Source organism: Ostrinia nubilalis, chromosome 7, assembly GCF_963855985.1.
Source record: "Ostrinia nubilalis chromosome 7, ilOstNubi1.1, whole genome shotgun sequence".
Classification (NCBI taxonomy): Eukaryota; Metazoa; Arthropoda; class Insecta; order Lepidoptera; family Crambidae; genus Ostrinia; species Ostrinia nubilalis.
This window is the reverse complement of record NC_087094.1, coordinates 11,351,485-11,373,514: the sequence shown is the minus strand read 5'-3', so window position 1 is coordinate 11,373,514 and position 22,030 is coordinate 11,351,485. Positions and strand designations below refer to the sequence as shown.

The window sequence follows — 22,030 nt, the reverse complement described above, 5'->3', positions numbered from 1 at the left end:
CTATGTGCATTGTTCGTTAGTTTAATGCTTAAGGCCCCCATCACTCACGATCTGCTGCAGCTCAGCGAACCGTCGGTTCCAGCTATTTAGCAGGCGGCGCGTGAGCTCTCCCTGCACGTTGGTGTCCGGGTTGAGGTAGAAGTGCGTGCGCTATCCTACGAAATTACGACTATGTGCATCGTGCGTTAGTTTTATACTTGAAGCCCCATCACTCACGATCTGCTGCAGCTCAGCGAACCGGCGGTTCCAGCTGTTGAGCAGGCGGCGCGTGAGCTCTCCCTGCACTTTAGTGTCCGGGTTGAGGTAGAAGCGCGTACGCACCGCACCCGCAGCGCGCTGATTACGGCGACCACTAGCCCCACAGTGCTTCTAACCCCCCTTTAGCATGATTACGTCCAAGGACAATAACGTTGTAAAATTACGACTATGTGCATCGTGCGTTAGTTTAATGCCTAAGGCCCCTGTCACTCACGATCTGCTGCAGCTCAGCGAACCGGCGATTCCAGCTATTTAGCAGGCGGCGCGTGAGCTCGGCCTGCACGTTAGTGTCCGGGTTGAGGTAGAAGTGCGTGCGCTATCCTACGAAATTACGACTATGTGCATCGTGCGTTAGTTTAATGCTTAAGGCTCCCGTCACTCACGATCTGCTGCAGCTCAGCGAACCGGCGGTTCCAGCTGTTGAGCAGGCGGCGCGTGAGCTCTCCCTGCACGTTAGTGTCGGGGTTGAGGTAGAAGCGCGTGCGCTATCCTACGAAATTACGACTATGTGCAATGTGCATCGTGCGTTAGTTTAACACTTGAAGCCCCATCACTCACGATCTGCTGCAGCTCAGCGAACCGGCGGTTCCAGCTATTTAGGAGGCGGCGCGTGAGCTCTCCCTGCACGTTAGTGTCCGGGTTGAGGTAGAAGCGTGTGCGCAGCCGCCGCCCGCGCCCGCAGCGCGCGGAGCACGGCGACCACTCGCCCCACGTCGTAACCTTGCATGGCCAGCTGGGCTCGTCCTACCCAATTAACAGATGAGCTTTCTTTACGATATCAGATGTCGGCGCCACATATTGGGTATATTGGCACCAAGTTATAGTCTTGGATCCAATACACAATGTGTGGCGCCGATATGATAGTTGATTGATATCATAGATACAACGTCAAGCCCGTAACTAGCTCGACATAGGTAGTTTCCTTTTCTTAGGAAGTTCAGATTAGGAATTTATAGATCTTACCACAAAGAACCAATCGTGATTGGTAGCGTTCGCCTGACTGGGAGGCCTGAAAAATAAATCATTTTGTTAGTATAAAGTCTGATACTATATCTACATATTAAAGTTTTGACCTCAGCCCCCCTAGATAGTACAGAATTTACAGTTCTCTACTCCAAAATCGCTCCAGTCCGTGAAATGCTCACGAAATGGAATCTTTTACGAATATTACGTTATCTAGCTAAAGGGGCTGTTCAATAGAAGAAGAAGACTAAGGATTTTATTACTTGTGGCAAGGTCCAGCGTCACACGGCATGGCCTGGCTGGTGATGGTGCGCGCTCGGAAGCCGATGTGGCAGCGCTTGTGCGCGCGCGGGACGACGTAGTGTCGAGTGCGGGCGCGCACGCCGCAGCCTTCGCATGGCGACCACTCCGACCAGGGCGACATGGCGCAGGGGCCGGTAGACTCCGCTGGGTCCGGCTCGTATTCCGATATCACCCTAAAATACGACGTTTGATGATAAAATCCGCAGGAAGGAGTCTCTTCATAGAGATAAGCTCACCAGTACGTCCAGTTACCAGTTCTTTCTAGGAGTATGTTTCTTGAATCTTTCTTAGCGTATAAATCTTTGTATGAACTGTTCAATAAATAAATAATAAATAAATAAATATCTTTGGACAATCTCACACAGGGCCATCTAGCTCCAAAGTAAGCAATTAATATGCTTGTGTTATGGGTGCTGGCTTAACGGATATACTACTTATACAGGGTGGCCAAAACAGTGAGGTCTAAAAGAAAAATTTAGATTCCTTACATCAAGGTGTACCTAAATCACCCCCATGTATGTAATACGATTGTGCTTAGTTTAGGAGATAGAGTTAATTTTGTGATATTTGAAAATTTTATAACCTACTAGGTTTTAAACATTTTTATCTTTTTTTTGGGTTGACTTTTTTCAGATTTCTTTTTTTCGACAGATTTGTTATTAATTGCAGATGTTTGAAAAAAATAATCACCTTCCTATCTTTGATTCAAGATACAAAAGTTTTGCTAGAAACATTAAAATTATGCTTTTATCAGAACACTATCAAATTTTCAACTTAAAAGTTTAAGTAAAAAAAAGAACTTCCATAGGTCCAAAACCATTTTAGAAACTGCGCCGGAAACTAATGATTAGGCTGAAGGTGGAAGGGAACTTCAACTACAAAGGAACTATGGCTTCCTACCTCCAAATTCCAGAACACATTGTTATTTTAAGTAAGTTTTAATGAACATAAACCAAATATCCCTCCTTCTTCTTCTCACTGTAGTAGGTATTTCAAGAGTAATAGTAAAATGTAACAACTGCGTCTGTCTTCAAGTGGTAAGAGGTAAGCTTCAGAGGTCCCGGGTTTGATTCCCAGTGGAGGTAAAATTTTCTGCTCGGTTTGGTTGGTGGTAGGGTTTGATCTAAGTCTGCCTGGCTAGCAACTCTATTTTCCTAAGTCTGTCACTATAACAATAATGTTAATAGCATTACTGTATTCCGGCATTTGGAGGTTCCTCTGTAGTTGAAGTTCCCTTCCACCTTCAGCCTAATCATCAGTTTCCACCAGGTGTGACGAAGGGCAAGAGCTTCCTCGTTGAGAATAAAAACATGTTCTCTCCAGTTACTGCTCTAAATCTGTTCTACGTACTTAATGTAAACTTAGAGGATTCCTAATATTAATTCACTCTAAGAAAGTCAAAAACATGTAACGGAATCTCCGACTTACCACTTTAGTGGACTGATTACAGGAAATAGTGGCCCATTAAGTACATGTTTTTTTTTATTATTATGAATGTTTAGAAAACGGCGCAGTTTTTAAAATGGTTTTGGACCTATGGAAGTTCTTTTTTTTACATAAACTTTTAAGTTGAAAAATTGATAGTGTTCTGATAAAATCATAATTTTAATGTTTCTAGCAAAACTTTTGTACGTTGAATCAAAGATATGAAGGTCATGATTTTTTTCAAACATCTGCAATTAATAACAAATCTGTCGAAAAAAAGAAATCTGAAAAAAGTCAACCCAAAAAAAAGATAAAAATGTTTAAAGCCTACTAGGTCATAAAATTTTAAAATATCACAAAATTAACTCTATCTCCTAAACTAAGCACAATCGTATTACATACATGGGGGTGATTTAGGTACACCTTGATGTAAGGAATCTAAATTTTTCTTTTAGACCTCACTGTTTTGGCCACCCTGTATACTTTTTTTTTTAAATACATACCTACATATTATACATAGTAACACCCAGACCCGTCACAGAAATTAAAATTCATCATTTCAATTTCTGCCCGGTCGGGAATCGAACCCGGGACCTCTCGGCATAGTAGTCAGTTCTGAACCACTACACCAAACGGCCGACTAATTAAATTAACCAAAGTACTCGGTTTCCACACACAAAAAAGTTAAAGAAGATTTCTATGGGAGAAGACTAGCTTAGAAGATGGAAGATCAAAGTATTTTATTTGTGGTGATGAAAAGCTTGTCAAACCTATCAGCTAGCAGTAGCCTAAGCCTATGATGGTACGCACATCCTGGCATCATACATAGGTACCATGTTACACTTAATTTGTGATAAGTATAATGTTTCTATAGGAGATTCTTTCGTGCAGCTGTGCATCCAACTCACCTGCAGTGCATCCTCGGGCCATGGCACCGCTTGTAATCTGTCAACGGCACTCTGCAGGCCTCGGCATAAGCCCGCGAAGGCCACACGTACTCACGCTGCCTAGAGGCCCGGCCTGGCCCGCATGACACGCTGCACGGGCTCCACGCGCCCCACGCGTGCGTAGAGCAGGCCCCACCGCTGCCGCCGGTGTGGGAGAGGGACTGTGCCCCCGTGTCACTGCTAGTCTCTGCAGAAGTAGGGGACGTAATGAACTAAAAGCCAATTCTACGTAGGTTTTCTCCTTAATCTCCCTACCCCTACCCTTCCACCTACCAGGTCAATAACTCCTTCTCCTCTCCATAACTTCACTCCTTAACGTTTATGAGTTCAGCTGTTCAGCAAGCCACATTATATTTTACTTGCAACAAATTCTTCTTGCTTCCAGCAAAGCGGAAAAATTATGACCATCTTTTTTCGTCTGAATGACGTAAGAGTTAACTAAGGGACAAACGTGCAAAGTTCAGGCTCTCCCAACCTGTCTACCCAGCGTGGGTTGTTTTTTTGATAATTTAGAGCAACTCCTGCGGTGGATATGATCACCAATACGAAAGAAAACTAAAAATAACATACTAGCTGCATCGCAGTTCTTTTCAAAGAGCTGTAGCCTCGTGAGCCGGAGCCTAGCGAAGGGCTTCATCTCGCCCGTCGCGCTGTAGAATGGTGAGCGAGGGTCGCGTGGCCAATCAGGCCGCAGGGCACGTACCGGGGAAGGGGGCAGCGTCGGAGAACGACGGGACTGGACAGAAATACACATGTATATCAACAGTTGACAAACAGTAGTAGACAACATAATAACTTTATACGCACCGTGTAAGTGATACCACTATCTGTCCCTGCATCGTAAGGATACAGCGGCAAGGTAGCAGAATGAGACCAGGTGCAGTTAGCATTGCACAACTCCAAGGCCGAAACGCCCACGATCCAATCTGGAGACGGCCACAACTTCGAGGCAAGCGTCACCAGATGATTCTTGGCATCCACACGGAACACGGCGAAAGTGTTTGGGATGCCAGCTCCGGAAATTTGTTGCCAAGATATGCCTCGAGCCTTGATTATTGTGCGGATGCGATCGCTCTGTAAAAGGAGGTGTCTTATTTTTTCCCTTCATTCTTCAAAGTAAAATACTCATTGTAAAATTAGAAAAACGTACCTCAGCCTTGAGTTCCTTTTCGAGCATAGTGGTAGTGCCGTCCTCAGCGAGCTTTCTCAGGCCCGCGCTGGCGATGCGTCCCTCTTGCCACACGCGGTACTGAGCGGTGTGTGATGCACCGATTACGTCACCAAAGTGCGCCTGTGCCGTCTCTGGTGGGAACTCATGGGGATGCGTGTTCCGAGACCAGAGACCCTCAAATGTCACCTGTTAAAGCACCTACTGTGAGCCTGTGACTGTGTCATAATACCTTTTAACACATAAAACGTAAGATACAAACTTACCTCATATTTTGCCTCATCACAAGCACAGCAGGGCTCCACAATGGGCGGCTGCCTTGCGAAGCTTGCAGGAGCAGCCGGGGCAGCGCAAATCTTCCGCGCCAGTATACTGCGTTGGATAGTAGAACTATCTGCTCCTGCAGATACTGTCTCTACGGTAGGTCCTGTAACCCCTTCCTTTACCGCCATTGTAGCTGGAGAAGCACGAGCGCATAGTCGCACACAAACCTCACCTGCTTTCATAGGTGCACTCCAAATAACCTAAAAAGTAACCAACAATTTCAGTTTCTAGGTAAATCCTTAATATCAAACTAGTCGGAAAACCCTCTGCATACCTGTATCTCAGTTTTAGGATGGGCAGTGGCATTATCAACAGCAGGCTTGCACGATTCATGCGGCTTAGTCTGCGCATCGTACGCCTGGAACGAGCCCAGGTGCTGCTGCTGATTGGTGGTCAAGTTGTCTAGACTTTCATTTTTTTGCTCCTCGTCTAATTCGGCCCAGATCATGAAACCTACGAATGGAGTGGAACCTTGTCCACTGTCTACTCCTTGAAGCGAGACTGAAAAGATTGAATATTTTAGAGTCTTCGTTTAACCAGCTCTTTTTCAAACTCTGCAGACAGGGTTCTTCTTGATCCTAAGCATATAAATGTATGCTACAGACAACAAACAAAAGCTTTATGAAAGAGTTGCTAACTGCTTACCGGTATAAAGTTCTCCTGGCAAGAACAGGTCCGGCTCCCCGGCTATCCCCAAGCGGTAGAAGGCGTCTGCCGGCTGCGCGTGGGACGGAGCGCGCTCGCACTCCTCGGTAGCGCTTGCTGCGCCCCACAGTATGCTCATCAAGAGCAAGCTCAGCATGTTGCTTTACAAAAACGAAAAAAAATTAAAACCCGACTTCTCAAAATGCGAACTTCAAAACTTTCATTGATGATAATGGACTTTTAAAGATTCTAATACAAGTAGGGGCAGGTGTATCTATCCAATGGTACCTATCTAATAGCTTGAAACAAACTAGATAAGCAGTTAAGTACGTCTCGCAAAAAGTCTTGGAGTTGGAAGAAAAATTGGACTCAGTGGAATCTGTTCTAATCAATCACACTGCCATTTCCCGATGCTCCCGATGCGACTCGCACACGTTACCTACTCAACATTTTAATTAACACACAATGCAGTCATGAAAATACTGTTTACTTAGACCCATGGCAAACAGTAGGTAGCCCATGACACTCGAAAATAAAGGAAAATTAAATGGAGTTTTCTATCTGAGAAAACATTATGTGCAATCAGACTTTCAGAGATTACAATCAACAAAGAATAATTTGGCATCTTCTTTAATTACAATGATAACATTAATTTATATTCAGTAAAGTAATAAGATTAAATATCACACACAAAGAAATCAGAAACTACTTTATACCTACTCTTATTAAACAGAACAAACGCATGAACACTGTCATCCAACCGCATTCAACAAGTGAAATATTCTACGCTACGAAGTCAAACGTCTACGAAAATTTTTCTAAAGCTTTTGCGACCGTAAGCTTAGCAATAGGAAATACAAGAAGTATTACGTTTCGTAACGATGTTTCCAAAGTTTTAATTACTCACCGCTTCATTTAATGAACTGAGATTAATTGAAATGATTTACATTAATCAAAACTGCTAAAGTTTAGCGTAACGCACGGGAGGTGCCCTGATCTAGATCGGTACACAGCCAATCAATTTCGCCCTGCACAGTCGCAAATCGCATCGCACTTGCATACTATGCGTGCACTTCTACATATAGATAGAGTTCATAAACTGCCCACCTCTGTTTGCTAACCGGGCGATAAACAAAGAAAGTACACTGACCTACACTAATCTAGAGGGAAATTACTCTAAAATTACTAATAGTAAACTTTGATACTGGTAGTAATGGAATATAAAACAGTTGTTACCTGATTTTAAGCGGGATCATCATAAATTGTGCGGAGTTTTGGGAGTGAGGTCGGGCGTAGACGGCCGCCCGCCCTACGCGTCTACGGGGGACTGAGCTAAGGGCGCGCGCTACGGAAGCTCTATGTTGTATTGATGTATGTCATGCTACGCGGATTACGGACTAAAATGGAGACTACGAAAGTTTTTGCATGTGTAATATTTTTGCAAGGGTTAACAAGTATACTTACAAATTGTTTTATTTTAGTTGAAAAATAGCTTTTACGCGCATATTATTGTTGCGCAAAAGTTAATTTGTTATTAAAGAATGAAGCTATTGTTGACTTTAATATTAGTTAGTTAAGAAAAACGAGTTTCAAGGCTCTTAAAACTTTTAACTTTAAATAAGTAATTAGAAACAAATAAGCTCTGCTTTCAGTATGCTTTCATACCATATATGTAATTATAACTTTTTAAAAAAAATAAAACCGACTTCAAATGCGTGAACACAAATAATACCTATTCAACAAAAAAAATAATCGTTCAAATTGGTTCATAATCGGCGGAGATATTGCGTATAAAAAAAGTTCATCCCCAATTTTTCACACTTGGGGGTTGTTTTTTTTATTATTAAATTTAAATGGGACCACCCTTGAGGTATTACCTATACGCCGAAAAAAGGTTTGTTCAAATCGGTTCATAATTGGCGGAGTTATCGCGTAACAAACATAGAAAAAAACCTACACTAAAAAGTAGAAAAATAATTACTAATTACCTACTTATTTATTAGGACGAATTATTAATATTTATGTAGGTATACCATGATTGATACTTCTGGAGTCGGTGCCAAGATTATGAAACATGTAAAGTTTGCCTGCACCGCCTCCAAAAGTATCAATCATGGTATATCTACATAAATATTAATAATTCGTCCTAATAAATAAGTAGGTAATTAGTAATTATTTTTCTACTTTTTAGTGTAGGTTTTTTGGAGTCATAAAATTTTACTTATTTCTTGCTTTTTAGTTAACTAATTATTACCTTGATGTTACCACTGAAGGTAGGCAGTAGGTACATTGAGACCATATTCTTAATGTATATTATAAAAAAGTTCATCCCCAATTTTCCACCCTTGGGGGTGAAATATTTTCTTCAAATTCGCATGAAACCACCCTTTTGATAATACCTATTCAACAAAAAAGTAATCGTTCTAATTGGTTTATAATCGGCGGAGATATTGCGTATAAAAAAGTTCATCCCCAATTTTGGACCACCCTTGAGGTATTACCTATACGCTGAAAAAAGATTTGTTCAAATCGGTTCATAATTGGCGGAGTTATCGCGTAACAAACATAGAAAAAAAAAAACATACGGGTCGAATTGAGAACCTCCTCCTTTTTTTGAAGTCGGTTGAAAATAGGGCAAATTAAATCGACGGCGGAATAAAATTCGTTTTATATGTCTAGCAAGACTTTATTCTCAAACATTTTAATAAATAAAATCAGAAATAACTAAACAATGTCCTAGCGTTGCTTATTCTACGACATAGTATGAATAAAACTTAGAAAAATTGCACATATTGGCTTATATCTAATTTAATTAAATACGGTATATTGTTATTTGTTACCTTTAGCATATTGAACAATAATTAATACATTAATGATAAGATCAAAGAATACTTTATTCAGATTACAGCCAAGTTTTTGGTTTAAATAAAATCGTGAAAAACATCGGTATCTACGACTCGATTGCGAATGGCCATTACAGTCATACAAGTAGAGATGTGCTGCTGAGAAAGTTCTCGTTCCCGGCAATATTCCCAGTGAGAATATTCTCGAGAACCGAGAACGCTCCCGGGAATATTCTCAGTGTTCTCGACAAAATACATTTAGTTTTAATTTTAATTTTGTTGTTTATATGTGATATTATTTGTAAAGTTTCAATGTTTTATTACTAATAAACAAGGCATGAAACGTGTGAGTGAGATATTGCTGTCTTGATAACTCTTTTCGTGATAAACGCGTACCGCGGCTTTAGGACTCGGCTACGGTATTTGAACATTGTGATTGTGATTGTGCAGTGTGCCTCTGAGTTTTAAGGCCCTTGCCACCCTAGCGGATTGCAAGCGGATTTAAAGCGGAGTGGCGACGCGAGGGACACAGCGCGTGAAAATATCGTGAAACTTCCCGAAGGCTGCCCAGCCGAGCTGGATTCGATGATTGACCTTTTTTTCAAAGTTGGACCTACCTAGAGCATTGTGCCTAGATCTTCCACGATCTCAACCATGACTACGATATCGTCTGCTGTCTGGGTGATGTGCTCGTCGTTGATATTTATGCTGAATCCGCTCCAGCCCAGAAACTTGAAAACATCTTCCAGGGCGGTGGTGATGACGTCTCCCTATCTCACCCCTCGCTGCAACTGGATAGGTTTCGGGTCCTGATCTTGAAACGGACTGTCACTGTGGCGTATTTGTACAAGCTTTTCAACACTTTAATGTATCGATAGTCAATTTGCTGCAACTGCAGAACTGTCCATGTCTCAATCGAATCGAAGGCTTTCTCATGGTTCACAAACGCAAAGTGGCTGATTATACTCCTTGATCTTCCGTATAATCTGCCGTAGCGTATATTATTATGGTCTATGGTACTAAAGCCTTTTCGTTAACCGGCTTGTTCGGTGGGCTGAAAGTTGTCGAGCCTGCTAGCGTGACAATTCGTAATGACTATCGAAAAGAGCTTGTAGACATGGCTCAGAAGCGAAATTTTTGAAGAGGAGTATCACCATACTTCTTTGCCATGCCGTAGGCGTTATTCCTTCGAGGATGACGGAATCGAACAGCTTCTGAAAAGCCTTTAGTAACGGCGTTCCGCCTGCTTTCAGAAGCTCAGCCGTGATTACAGTGCCTTGTTATTTTTCAGCTGTTAGAGAACCATTCTAATCTCGTACAGACTAATGTCCGGCATTCATTCGGTAAGTGTCGGATCAATCTAGCTAGCACGTATTTTCTATAAAAATGTGTCAAATGATCCGTCAGACAGGCTATCCACAACTTATCCAGATGTGGCGAAACAGGTCCTTACTAAGCAATTGTGAAATATGCCCTTAATTAATGTCAAATAAGAATAGTTTAAAAAACTAAAAACACGCTTTTAATTACTAACAATACAAAAAGGCCAAAAATCATCAGGACCCTGGACATCATCTAGCATTAAAGTGCTCAAAAAGACAAATCCAACGAACCCAAACTCGATAAGTTTCCGCCGTTATGTTTAGGAGTTCCTATGGCCACCTCCTGACTCCATCATTAGGACCCTGGACATTATCTAGCACTTAAAGATCTCGAAAAGCCAAATCCAATGAACCCAAACTCGGTGTGATTCCGCCGTTTCGTTTAGGAGTTCCTATGGCCACCTTCCAGTCCCATCACCAGACCAGCTGGTACCACAATATTGTATTGTCATCTAATTTACATATAATTGCCAAGTTTCATGATGATACAAGACTTAGAAGTACGTGTAATTCAGATTCTAAGATTCCATTACATAGTTAGTTACATACACGACGACCTAATAAAATCGTGTTAAAAACGAAAAAATGGACAGTTACATTATTTAATTACGTGTAAAAAGAAATTTCTGTCATCTTACAAATCATTAAAACGACATTTCACGACGAAAAAAATAAAATATAATAAAGGTGCAGTTGCCGAGAATATTGCCAAGAAAGTTCCCGAGAATATTCTCGAGAACACTGGGAATATAGCCTTTCACTGTAAATAGAGTGTATTGTTTAATATACACTTATCTGTCGACTTAATTTAATACTATTTTACATAAGAAAGTTTGTTTATTTCCATTTGATAAACATGATTCTCAACCTTTCTCACTTAGGAGAACGCTCCCGGGAGCGCTCCCGAGAATATTCTCAGTTGAGAGAGCGCTCTCGGGAACGGCACATCAATACATACAAGTAATTTATTTTTGGCATTTGACCATTAACCCTACCAATAATTACAAATTTTATACGAGCCAGTGCTAAAAATAATGATTTTTAAGCGTAAGAAACTTTTTTTATAAAATTTTTGGGCAAAGTAAAAAAGTGAGTGATTTACGCGAAAGTGCCTGATTAATTTCGATTCCTACGTAACGTGCAACTGCTAAAAACAAGTTAACTTGTCTAATTTTCGTATTCCATTAAGAAGAAATATGAATATTTTTTAAGAATTTACGACGAATGTCTACACAGAATAAGTAAAGACAATACCGTTATTGAGCGCGGGAACCTCTCTTGCAAACAGCTTGCTTTACAGAGTTTGATAAATCATCTACCGCGACTCGCTAGAATGTAGAGACCTTAAGGCTTGGTATTTCTGCTAAAGTAGGTATTTCGCGCTGTCAAAATCTGCGCGCGCAATACTTCGCCGAAGACAGCGCGCCAAAAAGCTCTCGCGGCTACACAGTATAGAAATACGCAGTTTAGAAATACGCAGTTGGTTAGGTTAGGTTGACTTCCTTCCATTCAAGCGTCACACTTACAGCACTTTCTAATACAAATCATATCCAAGTGATACAAATTAAAACAACTTTCAAAATTTTTGGGAATATATTTTAGAATCGAATAAATATAGAATATAACTGCCAAAGTAAACACGGTTCAAAGAGGCGTGGCGTCACCCGACCTTCCGGAAGTTCCGCGCCGGCTAAAAGAATTTCAAGATTACGTCACCCGACCTATCGGTAGATCCTCGGGAGCTTGAGCGATTGGAAAAACATTTTATGATCAGTTACTCGTAGTAGCGATTATTTAGAGCTTGGATAATAAATTATAGTTGTTGCAATTCACAAAGCTTTGCATGTGGTTAATTACATTAATCAGTACACGCATCAATTTTGTTCAGTCTTTTTGTTTATTAATAAATAAAAATATCATACTAAAATTGCATACATATTTGTTTGTATTGGTCTGGGTGTTTTCTTTCCATAATTTAGTATAACGTATGTACGGGGCTCTGTATCGAAAATCACTATGAGCAATAAGCATCACACACGGTTACCTGGAGTGCATTACCGCAGCAAAAAGCTTGCCATCTTAAATGAACGGTATAATATCGAGGTTTCGTCAGTACAGTTGCGAACAAAGGTGTTTGTGTAGTGTAGTTGAGTTGAAAGGTCAGATTATTGAAATAATAAAACGAACATTTTATTTTTTAAATACATTTTAAAAATAATTTACATTACAGATAACAATGAGAGGATGACATTGCAAGGTGGTGCCAGTCCAGTCTTAAATCCGTTGATATATGCTGCATCTGCCATGTTTTTGGCTAAAAGATTCTTCTATCTTGCAGCTTAGACTTTTATTACAGACCTTAGACAGTATTTTTGGAAAACTTTTACGCATGGTGGAGGAAGGGACGCTCTAGAGACTCAAGTCTAGAAGGAGTCACATGAACTCCAAGTTTTAAATCCGTTGACATCTGCTGCATCTGCCATCTTTTTGGCTAGAAGATTCTTCTATCTTGCAGCTTAGACCTTTAGCTACAGACCTTAGACAGTATTTTTGTGAAAATTCTTACGCATGGTGGAGGAAGGGACGCTCTAGAGACTCAAGTCTACAAGGAGTCATATGAACTCCAGTTTTAAATCCGTTGATATCTGCTGCATCTGCCATCTTTTTGGCTAGACGATTCTTCTATCTTACAGCTTAGACCTTTAGCTACAGACCTTAGACAGTATTTTTTATTATTTATTTGTGTCAGTGTGCTCTTCTAAAGAGTGTAAGACCACAGAATATAAATAAGTACTACGCACAGAAGTTTTACTTCGCGAAGGTATTAAAAAAATGTATGCTCAATATCATTAACAATATGGTGTAATCTAGCCTGTCTCAAGAGTCAAGCACCATTTTGTTGACAAACGTCAGTGATCGGCACTGCGCCGAATCTATAGGGCTGACTTCGGTAAAATGATGTAACGTGAGGTGCCAAACTGTGGAAAATGGCGGAGGAAATACATGATTTAGCATGAATTATTATGAATACTATTAACTACTTATTTACCTCTCAGTGTCTTGAGGCAACTTAAAAAAGTACATTTTGTGTTTTTATTATTATTTAGGCAGTTAAATACTGCACAGTATTTAGTACACCATTTTCTTCCATCATACACAAGAATACGCGTGCGTGAGTCAATGTTCGCTCGTATGTGAGGCCTTGTCGAAGAGTATCCTGTAGGTGGGCCATCGTACGTGTTTTGTTTTCGATGCAAACTTGCGGAGATGAACAGGCCTGGTAAGACGATTGTATGTAGGTACTATTAAAATGTAATTTTAACTCATTGGTTTTGTCTCATATTTGAGGAATGTACTATGTATCATGAGTAGAGTCTTAGTTTAAAAGGATGCGAACGATTTAAATTTCAATAGGTAGACAAAATTGATAATTTTTAATTATCAAAAATTTACGCTTTCTCGAGTAACACTGATATTATTATACTGTGACTCATCAAAGTCATCATTGTCAAAAATATTGACAAATCGCGAACTGTCACGGCCAAAAAACTGACACGCGTCCGTCCTCCGTAAGCGCCACCGCGCGACTGATTGAGATTGTCCAAGCCGTCATGGACGATTTTTTCCACATTTTTTAACATAGTAACTAAATAAGACGCAATATAAAAATTTCATCCGTTAAAAGCCCTCAAGTTATTTCTGAACTTTAGTTTAGTAAAAGATTTAGAATCTCAAATCGCTTATTTTAAAAATAAAACCATAAATAGAAAACGAATAGAGGTAACTTTGGGAATTTATTCTATCGAGTCAACTTCATCAAATCGTGTTTCCATCCGTTAATAGCCCTAGAAAATATCCTCAACTATGCCCAAAAAAAATCTTAGCCTTTAATTTTACTGTTTAGTGCATCAAAAATGAAAAATGAAAACCTCATTTTCGCCATTTTCTCTGCTACCCGGCCTTAAGTTTGTTCGCTACTTGCCTAGTGCCTAATAAGGCCGTTAATACTCATTAGAAAAGTTGAACAAGATAATTTTATTACAACAATTTTTGATACCTCTACCTTTTTCTGAAAAGCAGATACGGTTCGAGTAATAAGTTAGTAACTACATAGATTAGTTTGAAATGCATGTAATAACTAGCAACAATACTGAACCAAGAATATAAAAACTAATATTATTTTATTTCCTTCTTATTGCACAACAAAATAGGAATACAAAATATGTCTTTAAAGTTTATATCTATCAGCCATTAATTGGAAAAGGCTAAAGGATAATATGATCAAAGCTTCGTAAATTACATTAAAATACGACTTACAATATTTGGCAACGAATCTAAAAAAGGTGTCGAGCTTTCTCACAATACAGGGTGTATACTTAATAAATTAACTCTGTATATTAAAAGTATATTTCTAAATAAATAAATATAGACACCCTGAAAAGGCAGTTTAGTAGATACTACATACATATTTTCTGGCTTCCATCACTGATATCTCCACAACCTGCTTGCCTACCAATATCACTAGTCTTTCTCTTCTTATTCTTAAACATCTACCATTAACTAATATAATTACATATTATCTACTGAAGATAGAATCATTCTAAAATGTTAGTCATGCGATAATTACTAAATAATTTATTTATTTATAAATAATAAATATTTCAATCTCACATTGGATAATCCACTTGCATTACTTACAGCAGTACATAATTTGTAATAGTAGGTATTACGAGATAGTAGTACAATCCGTGAAGAACATATTACAACATATAAGATTATAGTTTTGTTGTTAGGTATGTCGCTATCGCTATAGCGCGCGACGCTGTCAAATGACAACCCTGTATGGAAACCAGCTCATGACGTCAAATAGGTTGTACAGCACGTGTCTTGGCCACAATTTTACTAGGCAAAGGAAGCGCCAAAATATGTTTGTGTAATGGAAAAAGTCATGACACGCGTGGTACAGCGGTGGTGTATTATAAAATCGTTGTAGGGTACATCTTTGTATCCCAAGGGAATGCCTTTGTATCATAGCCATATTAATGCCAATTCAAAAAAGATTTTCAAACAACCCAATGAAATTTGATCCTCAATTAGACTCTTCATTGCTCCAGTAGTTTCTACACTCGTTGGTCTGAGTCGTTTTAAGGTTTTTGTAAGATGTTAAAAACTCAAAATTCGAATTCAACTTGAGTTTCATTCGGGCCTGAATTTCACTCGCGTGGTATGCTGATTTATATTATATTAACCATTTAAATGCCTGATCTCAGATGTAACCCTCTCTTATAGACTGTGCTATCGCGGCAAATAAAGGGCAGGTCTGTGAGCACTGGCATTGCAAAGGTGAAGCCTAAGACTGCGGCCTGTTGGGCACGTGTTCGCGGAACTCCATCACGTGTTCGATGGGCTGCGGCCTGCCGTCGGGACCCACCCGCGCCGGCTTCACCACGCCTTCCGAAACCATCCTGTCGAAGAGGTTCACTAGTTTCATCGCCTCGTACTCTTTCTGAAAATGGAAGAGATTGTAAGTGATATTGTGACATATCGAAGCACATTCTAGTGTTAGTAGGTATGTACAGTACTTATCTCAATTGGTTAGTATGTCAGGGTGTGCAATTGTGCATGGATGGGCTAGCGATAAAAGAAAAGAGACTCGATTCTTCAGTTACCTACTGCTTATTGCCTGCCATGTTTACCAAAACCCTGGCTAGACAGTGAGCAATCTAACCGCATAGCAATGTCATCCGGTGGTATAAAAATCCACTTGCGGTATTACTAAGTACCTAAGCTATTGTATTAGTTACTGCGGTTGGTATTATTTTACAATGTAGGTACAATTGCTTTGAATAAATTCGGAATTATGTATGACGATATTTTACAGCTAATGGCAAAAACTACCTCTATCATTTACTCGGAAGTGTTTTCTACATGGATGATGACGATGGTGATGAGAAACTAAGGAACGTAGTCCACATAATAACATAATCATTGTACACTACCGTCAATGGAGATTGCTTGCATCTTCGTCATTTGTAGTTGCATGCATTCGCCAAATGACGGACCGTGGACAGTGTGCCTAACGCCCGTATTCACAAACGATGCTTGCTTAAGTGAAGCAGCAAATCGAACGCACAGCGTTGAATAGAGCTCTGTGATTGGTTCATATGTCACCCTGTGCGTTCACGCGCACTGTGAGACCTCATAGTAATGTTTGTGAATACGGGCGTAAATGTCATATTAAGACGATACCATATTGACATACTCGTATAGTAACGTACCTGCTCCTCAGTCATGCCTTCGAAGGGGTCGGCTCGCGGGGGCCTGGTGCATCCCACCACCGGGTCGATATGTGGCGCCGCCTCCAGATACTCCTCGGTATCGGAGTCGTCGCTGCTAGACGAGTATTGGGCGCCGCGCCCGCCGCCCAGAAGCCCCTTCTGTGCTAAGTGCCCCGCCGCGTTGCCGAAGCCCGTGTACTTTACCATGCGACCCACTGTCAACACAAGTAGGGATGCATCAACAGATAATAAAATGTCAACACAAGTAGGGATGCATCAACATAAAATATAATAAAAATTGATCGGATCAAGATTTATACTTGGATTTTCATTGGATTGATTCATACTATTCATAATACCGGCCTTCACTGAAAAACCTTGAACACGATATAGCATATCATCGGCATAATGCGGTTGCAACTGTAAACTTACAAGTTTAAGTTACTGTGATTTAGTATTTTTATTTTACGCACGATTTGCGATTAGATTTCAGTATCTTGTAACTTATATTTTAGTCAGTTACAGAAACTCACCTTTCTCCTTGCACAGAACGAACAGAAACTCGGTTACCAGATCCCTGACAGCTGTCACTGGTGTGGTCAGCAAGCAATCTACACAGCTGGTTGCGCGTGGTGCAGCCTCTCTCAGGCGCGATATGTCACGAAGATGCGGTAGCACACGCCCGCGTAGCCACTTGCGCTGCTTTTGCCAAGATACAGTATCTTGTGACAGTTGTGACATCATTTGATCAGTTGCTAAACTCACCTTTCTCCTTGCACAAAACGAACAGGAACTCAGCTACCAGATCCCTGACAGCCGTCACTGGTGTGGTCAGCAGTCTGCACAGCTGGTTGCGCGTGGTGCGGCCTCTCTCAGGTGGACGGGATACGTCACGAAGAGGCGGTAGCACGCGCCCGCGCAGCCACTTGCACTGCTTTTGACAATATTCGGTATCTTGTGACTTCATAATTTGATCAGTTACAGAACTCACCTTTCTCCTTGCACAGAACGAACAGGAACTCCGCCACCAGATCCCTGACGGCTGTCACTGGTGTGGTCAGCAGTCGGCACAGCTGGTTGCGCGTGGTGCGGCCTCGCTCAGGTGGACGGGAGACGTCACGAAGAGGCGGTAGCACGCGCCCGCGTAACCACTTGCGCTGCTTTTGACAAGATTCGATATCTTGTGACATCATTTGATCAGTTGCTAAACTCACCTTTCTCCTTGCACAGAACGAACAGGAACTCCGCCACCAGATCCCTGACAGCCGTCACTGGTGTGGTCAGCAGTCGGCACAGCTGGTTGCGCGTGGTGCGGCCTCTCTCAGGTGGACGGGAGACGTCACGAAGAGGCGGTAGCACGCGCCCGCGCAACCACTTGCGCTGCTTTTGACAAGATTCGGTATCTTGTGACATCATTTGATCAGTTGCTAAACTCACCTTTCTCCTTGCACAGAACGAACAGGAACTCAGCCACCAGATCCCTGACAGCTGTCACTGGTGTGGTCAGCAGTCTGCACAGCTGGTTGCGCGTGGTGCGACCTCGCTTGGGCGGACTGGAGACGTCGCGCAAAGGCGGTAGCACGCGCCCGCGCAGCCACTTACGATGCTTTTGCCAAGATACGTTATCTTGTGCCATCATTTGCAGAACTCACCTTTCTCCTTGCACAGAACGAAAAGGAACTCCGCCACCAGATCCCTGACGGCTGTCACTGGTGTGGTCAGCAGACGACACAGCTGGTTGCGCGTAGTGCGGCCTCGCTCGGGTGGACGGGAGACGTCACGAAGTGGCGGTAGCACGCGCCCGCGCAGCCACTTGCACTGCTTTTGACAATATTCTGTATTCTGTGACGTCATAATTTGATCAGTTACAGAACTCACCTTTCTCCTTGCACAGAACGAACAGAAACTCAGCCACCAGATCCCTGACAGCCGTCACTGGTGTGGTCAGCAGTCGGCACAGCTGGTTGCGCGTGGTGCGGCCTCTCTCAGGTGGACGGGATACGTCACGAAGAGGCGGTAGCACGCGCCCGCGCAACCACTTGCGCTGCTTTTGACAATATTCGGTATCTTGTGACGTCATAATTTGATCAGTTACAGAAACTCACCTTTCTCCTTGCACAGAACAAACAGGAACTCAGCCACCAGATCCCTGACGGCTGTCACTGGTGTGGTCAGCAGTCGACACAGCTGGTTGCGTGTAGTGCGGCCTCTCTCGGGTGGACGGGATACGTCACGAAGAGGCGGTAGCACGCGCCCGCGTAACCACTTGCGCTGCGCTCGGCACCCGCGCGCGCTTTTGACCATCACCGTCAGGATTGGCGATAAGTCCTCGTACTGGTTCTTTGTGCCCTGTAGATAAATATACAGAATTATAAGACAATCAAGCTGAACAGCGAGGCACTGCTCTATTCGCTCTTTAGAAGTTGCAGTGGTGGGAATGAGAGCCCCAAAAAAGACTTAATGGAAATTAAAATTGCAACTTGCTCCCCGCGATCTCATCTTACTGAGAAATCGACAGACAAACTAGTAGTGTGAAAAGGCTCTATTCAATATTCTAAATAAAATATCTCAAAAATTTTAGAAATGGTTCTTCATAACTGATTATAAAGCCAAAATTTAAAAGGTAGTTTAAATTACATACTGCTGTGCTCTCCAAACGATGATGTAATAACTGCACCAAGGCCTCCAAAGCATCCATATTCCTGCCTTCAAACTCGTGTTGGCACACTTCTCCCACAGTCAACTCAGGAGTCAGATAGGAATAGAACATTGGTGGTACACTAAAAGACAAAAAATTCAATTAAATCATATGAAATAAAAAAAAATATTTTTCAAATCAAATCAATAAATCATTTATTGTCTTAGTTATAGGTATTTCTTTCTTTTCAGTAAATATTTAATATACCTTGTTAACAAATTAGCAATATTGATGTGTAGCTCCATAAGTTTGGCTTCACTGGTGGCCTGTGCACACAGCAGTGCAGCCAGGACTGGCATCAGCTTCAGGTACATGGCCTCTTCCTCCTCATCCACAGGCTCATCTGACCCCGAGTGGATTATCAAGTTAAATTGTGTCTTCAAAATCTCACATGCTATCCCTTGGTGACTGTCCTGGAAATTAATTAAATTTATTAGCTATGTTAATGATAAAAAGAGAGAGTTTAGGCAATCCAAAAATATTCACTGTAATACCTGAAGTAAATAGTGGCTTTGCTCATCAATGGCACAGGCTGAGGCATTCGCTTCAGTCTCTGGCAAAGTGGCTTCCAGCAACAGCTCATTCAAGCCACTAATCAGGTAGTCCATGCCGTGCAACACATCTTTTATTTTCTTCTTTATATCCTGCCTCAAAGCAGTCAAGATGAAAAGTAGCTTCATGTCATAAAGCATCACCTCTTCTTTAAAAGGTATGTCTTTGTAGACTCTAAGTCTACCGATTAATGCTTGGTCAATGCTGGTGTGTGCACACAGAGCTCTAGCCACTTCGCTGTTGAAGGCAATGTTGCACAGACACTTCAATGCCTCAACAACTATTTCCTTGTTTGGCATATCCAATGGTGAATTTGTTTCATCTTCCACACTCACAAAATTGTATAACCCTCCTCTCTCAATTAATGTAGTGATCCATTTCTCACAGACCAAACTGTCCAATTCTGTTTTGTCTCGGCTGGAATGTAACAACAAATTTTAATAATTTTATGGTGACTAATCACAAATGATAACAATAACTAACTACTTACCTCAATATTCTTATTACTGCTAAACACAAATCATGTATTTTCTCTGATGACTCTTGCTGAAGGCGCTGAAACAGAGCTGTCCACAAAATGACTCTTCGGTTTTCTTCATAGAGTAAGGGGAATGTAAATACATTTTCATTCTGTAAAAAAGACAAAACATTATGATATTGGCTAGGTAGGAGATAGCTGGCCACCAATCGAATAGCGTGGATTAAAGTTCACAGGATGACTGTAACCACGTCAATTAGTTTTAATTACATTATGCAGTACCTCAGGCTTACTTACATTTTTCAGAAAATCTTTTAAAACCTTGCCCACTTCGTTTAAATCAGCGCTGCTACTTATTATTTCTATTTCTTCGTCGTTCATTTTAATCGGATCAGTTAACTTTTTCCGACCACGAAAACTTTAAGGCTATGAGCATTGACCAGCGTGCGGTGCAGGTGGTATGAGACCAAATAGTACGAGAAAGAAACAACAATGAAAAACACAAGCAAAAAAATTATGAATTGATTGATTGATAAAAATTCAAACCTCTCCTATGCTTTGTCTCAGATCTGTGCAACCCCCGTCAACTGCTATGTCTCAGATCTAAGACAAGACTACTTTGGTCATCTTTTGCGTTAATATAACTCTTATTCCAAATAACTTACGTGTTTTATTCCTTGTTTTCGGTTCCCAATAAAATAGTCAACCATAAACAACATTCACCCGTTCAAATTGAAACTGTCATTCAGTAAAAAAATGATGTTCAAATTGCAAAGCTAGTACGGCGACGTGTGATTTTAGTGCTCCGAAAAAAACGAAGATATTTGTGCGAAATCTATAAGAATGGTAAGTAAATGTTACTTTTTATAATTCTTTACGTTATTTCGAACCAATAACTTAAAAATCTCCCAAGATTTTCTCTAAAATAATTCTGAAAAAGACGAAAAAAAAATTAGTATCCCTTAGGACATGTAAAGGTACGATAATTTTCTCAGTGTTTTACGCGTATTTTTAACATAATATTCGAAATGCTTTTATACTTTTGAAGGAGTATTTATTATAATTGTAATTTACACTAGTTTTCTTTGCAAAAAGTAGCTAATATTGTCAAAAATCGTTATTTTTTATCAAACTGGTATTGAATTACACGCACACATAGAAACGAAGTCCGCCATTTTTTCTCGTATACACACGACTTATTGAGACGAACCGTTAGGGATATACAGTATGGTCTTAAAATTCAAATAATAAATAAATATGATTTATCCTTGACTTGTTCGTAAAAACTTTATATATGCTTTCTGTATAGACAGTGGGACTTGATTCGTGTCATGACCTGCTGCTGCAGCCAGGATTGTCTTCGCACGAGGGCACTCCTCAACGGCGAACAGCTCCGTCGTAAAAGTTTATAGTATGCATTCTGTATAGACAGTGGGTTTTGATTCGTGTCATGACCTGCTGCTGCAGCCAGGATTGTCTTCGCACGAGGGCACTCCTCAACGGCGAACAGCTCCGTCGTAAAAGTTTATAGTATGTATTCTGTATAGACAGTGGGTCTTGATTCGTGTCATGACCTGCTGCTGCAGCCAGGATTGTCTTCGCACGAGGGCACTCCTCAACGGCGAACAGCTCCGTCGTAAAAGTTTATAGTATGTATTCTGTATAGACAGTGGGTCTTGATTCGTGTCATGACCTGCTGCTGCAGCCAGGATTGTCTTCGCACGAGGGCACTCCTCAACGGCGAACAGCTCCGTCGTAAAAGTTTA

General features: G+C 41.1%; 2 protein-coding genes across 2 annotated transcripts; both read right to left on the bottom strand.

The window, feature by feature from the left end:
* Positions 1 to 21: 21 nt before the first annotated feature.
* Positions 22 to 7,341, bottom strand: LOC135073497 (spondin-1-like). Its single transcript, XM_063967681.1, has 13 exons — positions 7,270 to 7,341; positions 6,034 to 6,194; positions 5,663 to 5,889; positions 5,331 to 5,588; positions 5,047 to 5,253; positions 4,704 to 4,970; positions 4,467 to 4,632; positions 1,485 to 1,587; positions 1,222 to 1,267; positions 817 to 1,002; positions 642 to 743; positions 217 to 336; positions 22 to 150 (listed from the first exon to the last, which is right to left on the bottom strand). Exons 1-13 carry the CDS (start codon positions 7,290 to 7,292, stop codon positions 22 to 24), a joined length of 1,995 nt encoding a protein of 664 aa, XP_063823751.1. The 5' UTR covers positions 7,293 to 7,341.
* Positions 7,342 to 14,649: 7,308 nt separating this feature from the next.
* LOC135073317 (synembryn-A) lies at positions 14,650 to 20,801 on the bottom strand. Its single transcript, XM_063967442.1, has 8 exons — positions 20,562 to 20,801; positions 20,277 to 20,416; positions 19,729 to 20,203; positions 19,442 to 19,647; positions 19,178 to 19,316; positions 18,642 to 18,885; positions 16,537 to 16,751; positions 14,650 to 15,764 (listed from the first exon to the last, which is right to left on the bottom strand). Exons 1-8 carry the CDS (start codon positions 20,643 to 20,645, stop codon positions 15,609 to 15,611), a joined length of 1,659 nt encoding a protein of 552 aa, XP_063823512.1. The 5' UTR covers positions 20,646 to 20,801; the 3' UTR covers positions 14,650 to 15,608.
* Positions 20,802 to 22,030: the final 1,229 nt, after the last annotated feature.

Coding starts and splice junctions, on each gene's coding strand:
- LOC135073497 (XM_063967681.1), bottom strand. CDS start 7,292: ATGATGATCCCGCTTAAAATCAG. Junction 5,589..5,662: donor ATCCTAAAACTGAGATACAG/GTATGCAGAGGG, acceptor GTTACTTTTTAG/GTTATTTGGAGTGCACCTAT. Junction 1,003..1,221: donor ATCACGATTGGTTCTTTGTG/GTAAGATCTATA, acceptor TTAATTGGGTAG/GACGAGCCCAGCTGGCCATG.
- LOC135073317 (XM_063967442.1), bottom strand. CDS start 20,645: ATGAACGACGAAGAAATAGAAATAATAAGTAGCAGCGCTGATTTAAAC. Junction 20,417..20,561: donor TAAAAGATTTTCTGAAAAAT/GTAAGTAAGCCT, acceptor TCTTTTTTACAG/AATGAAAATGTATTTACATT. Junction 20,204..20,276: donor GCAGTAATAAGAATATTGAG/GTAAGTAGTTAG, acceptor GTTACATTCCAG/CCGAGACAAAACAGAATTGG.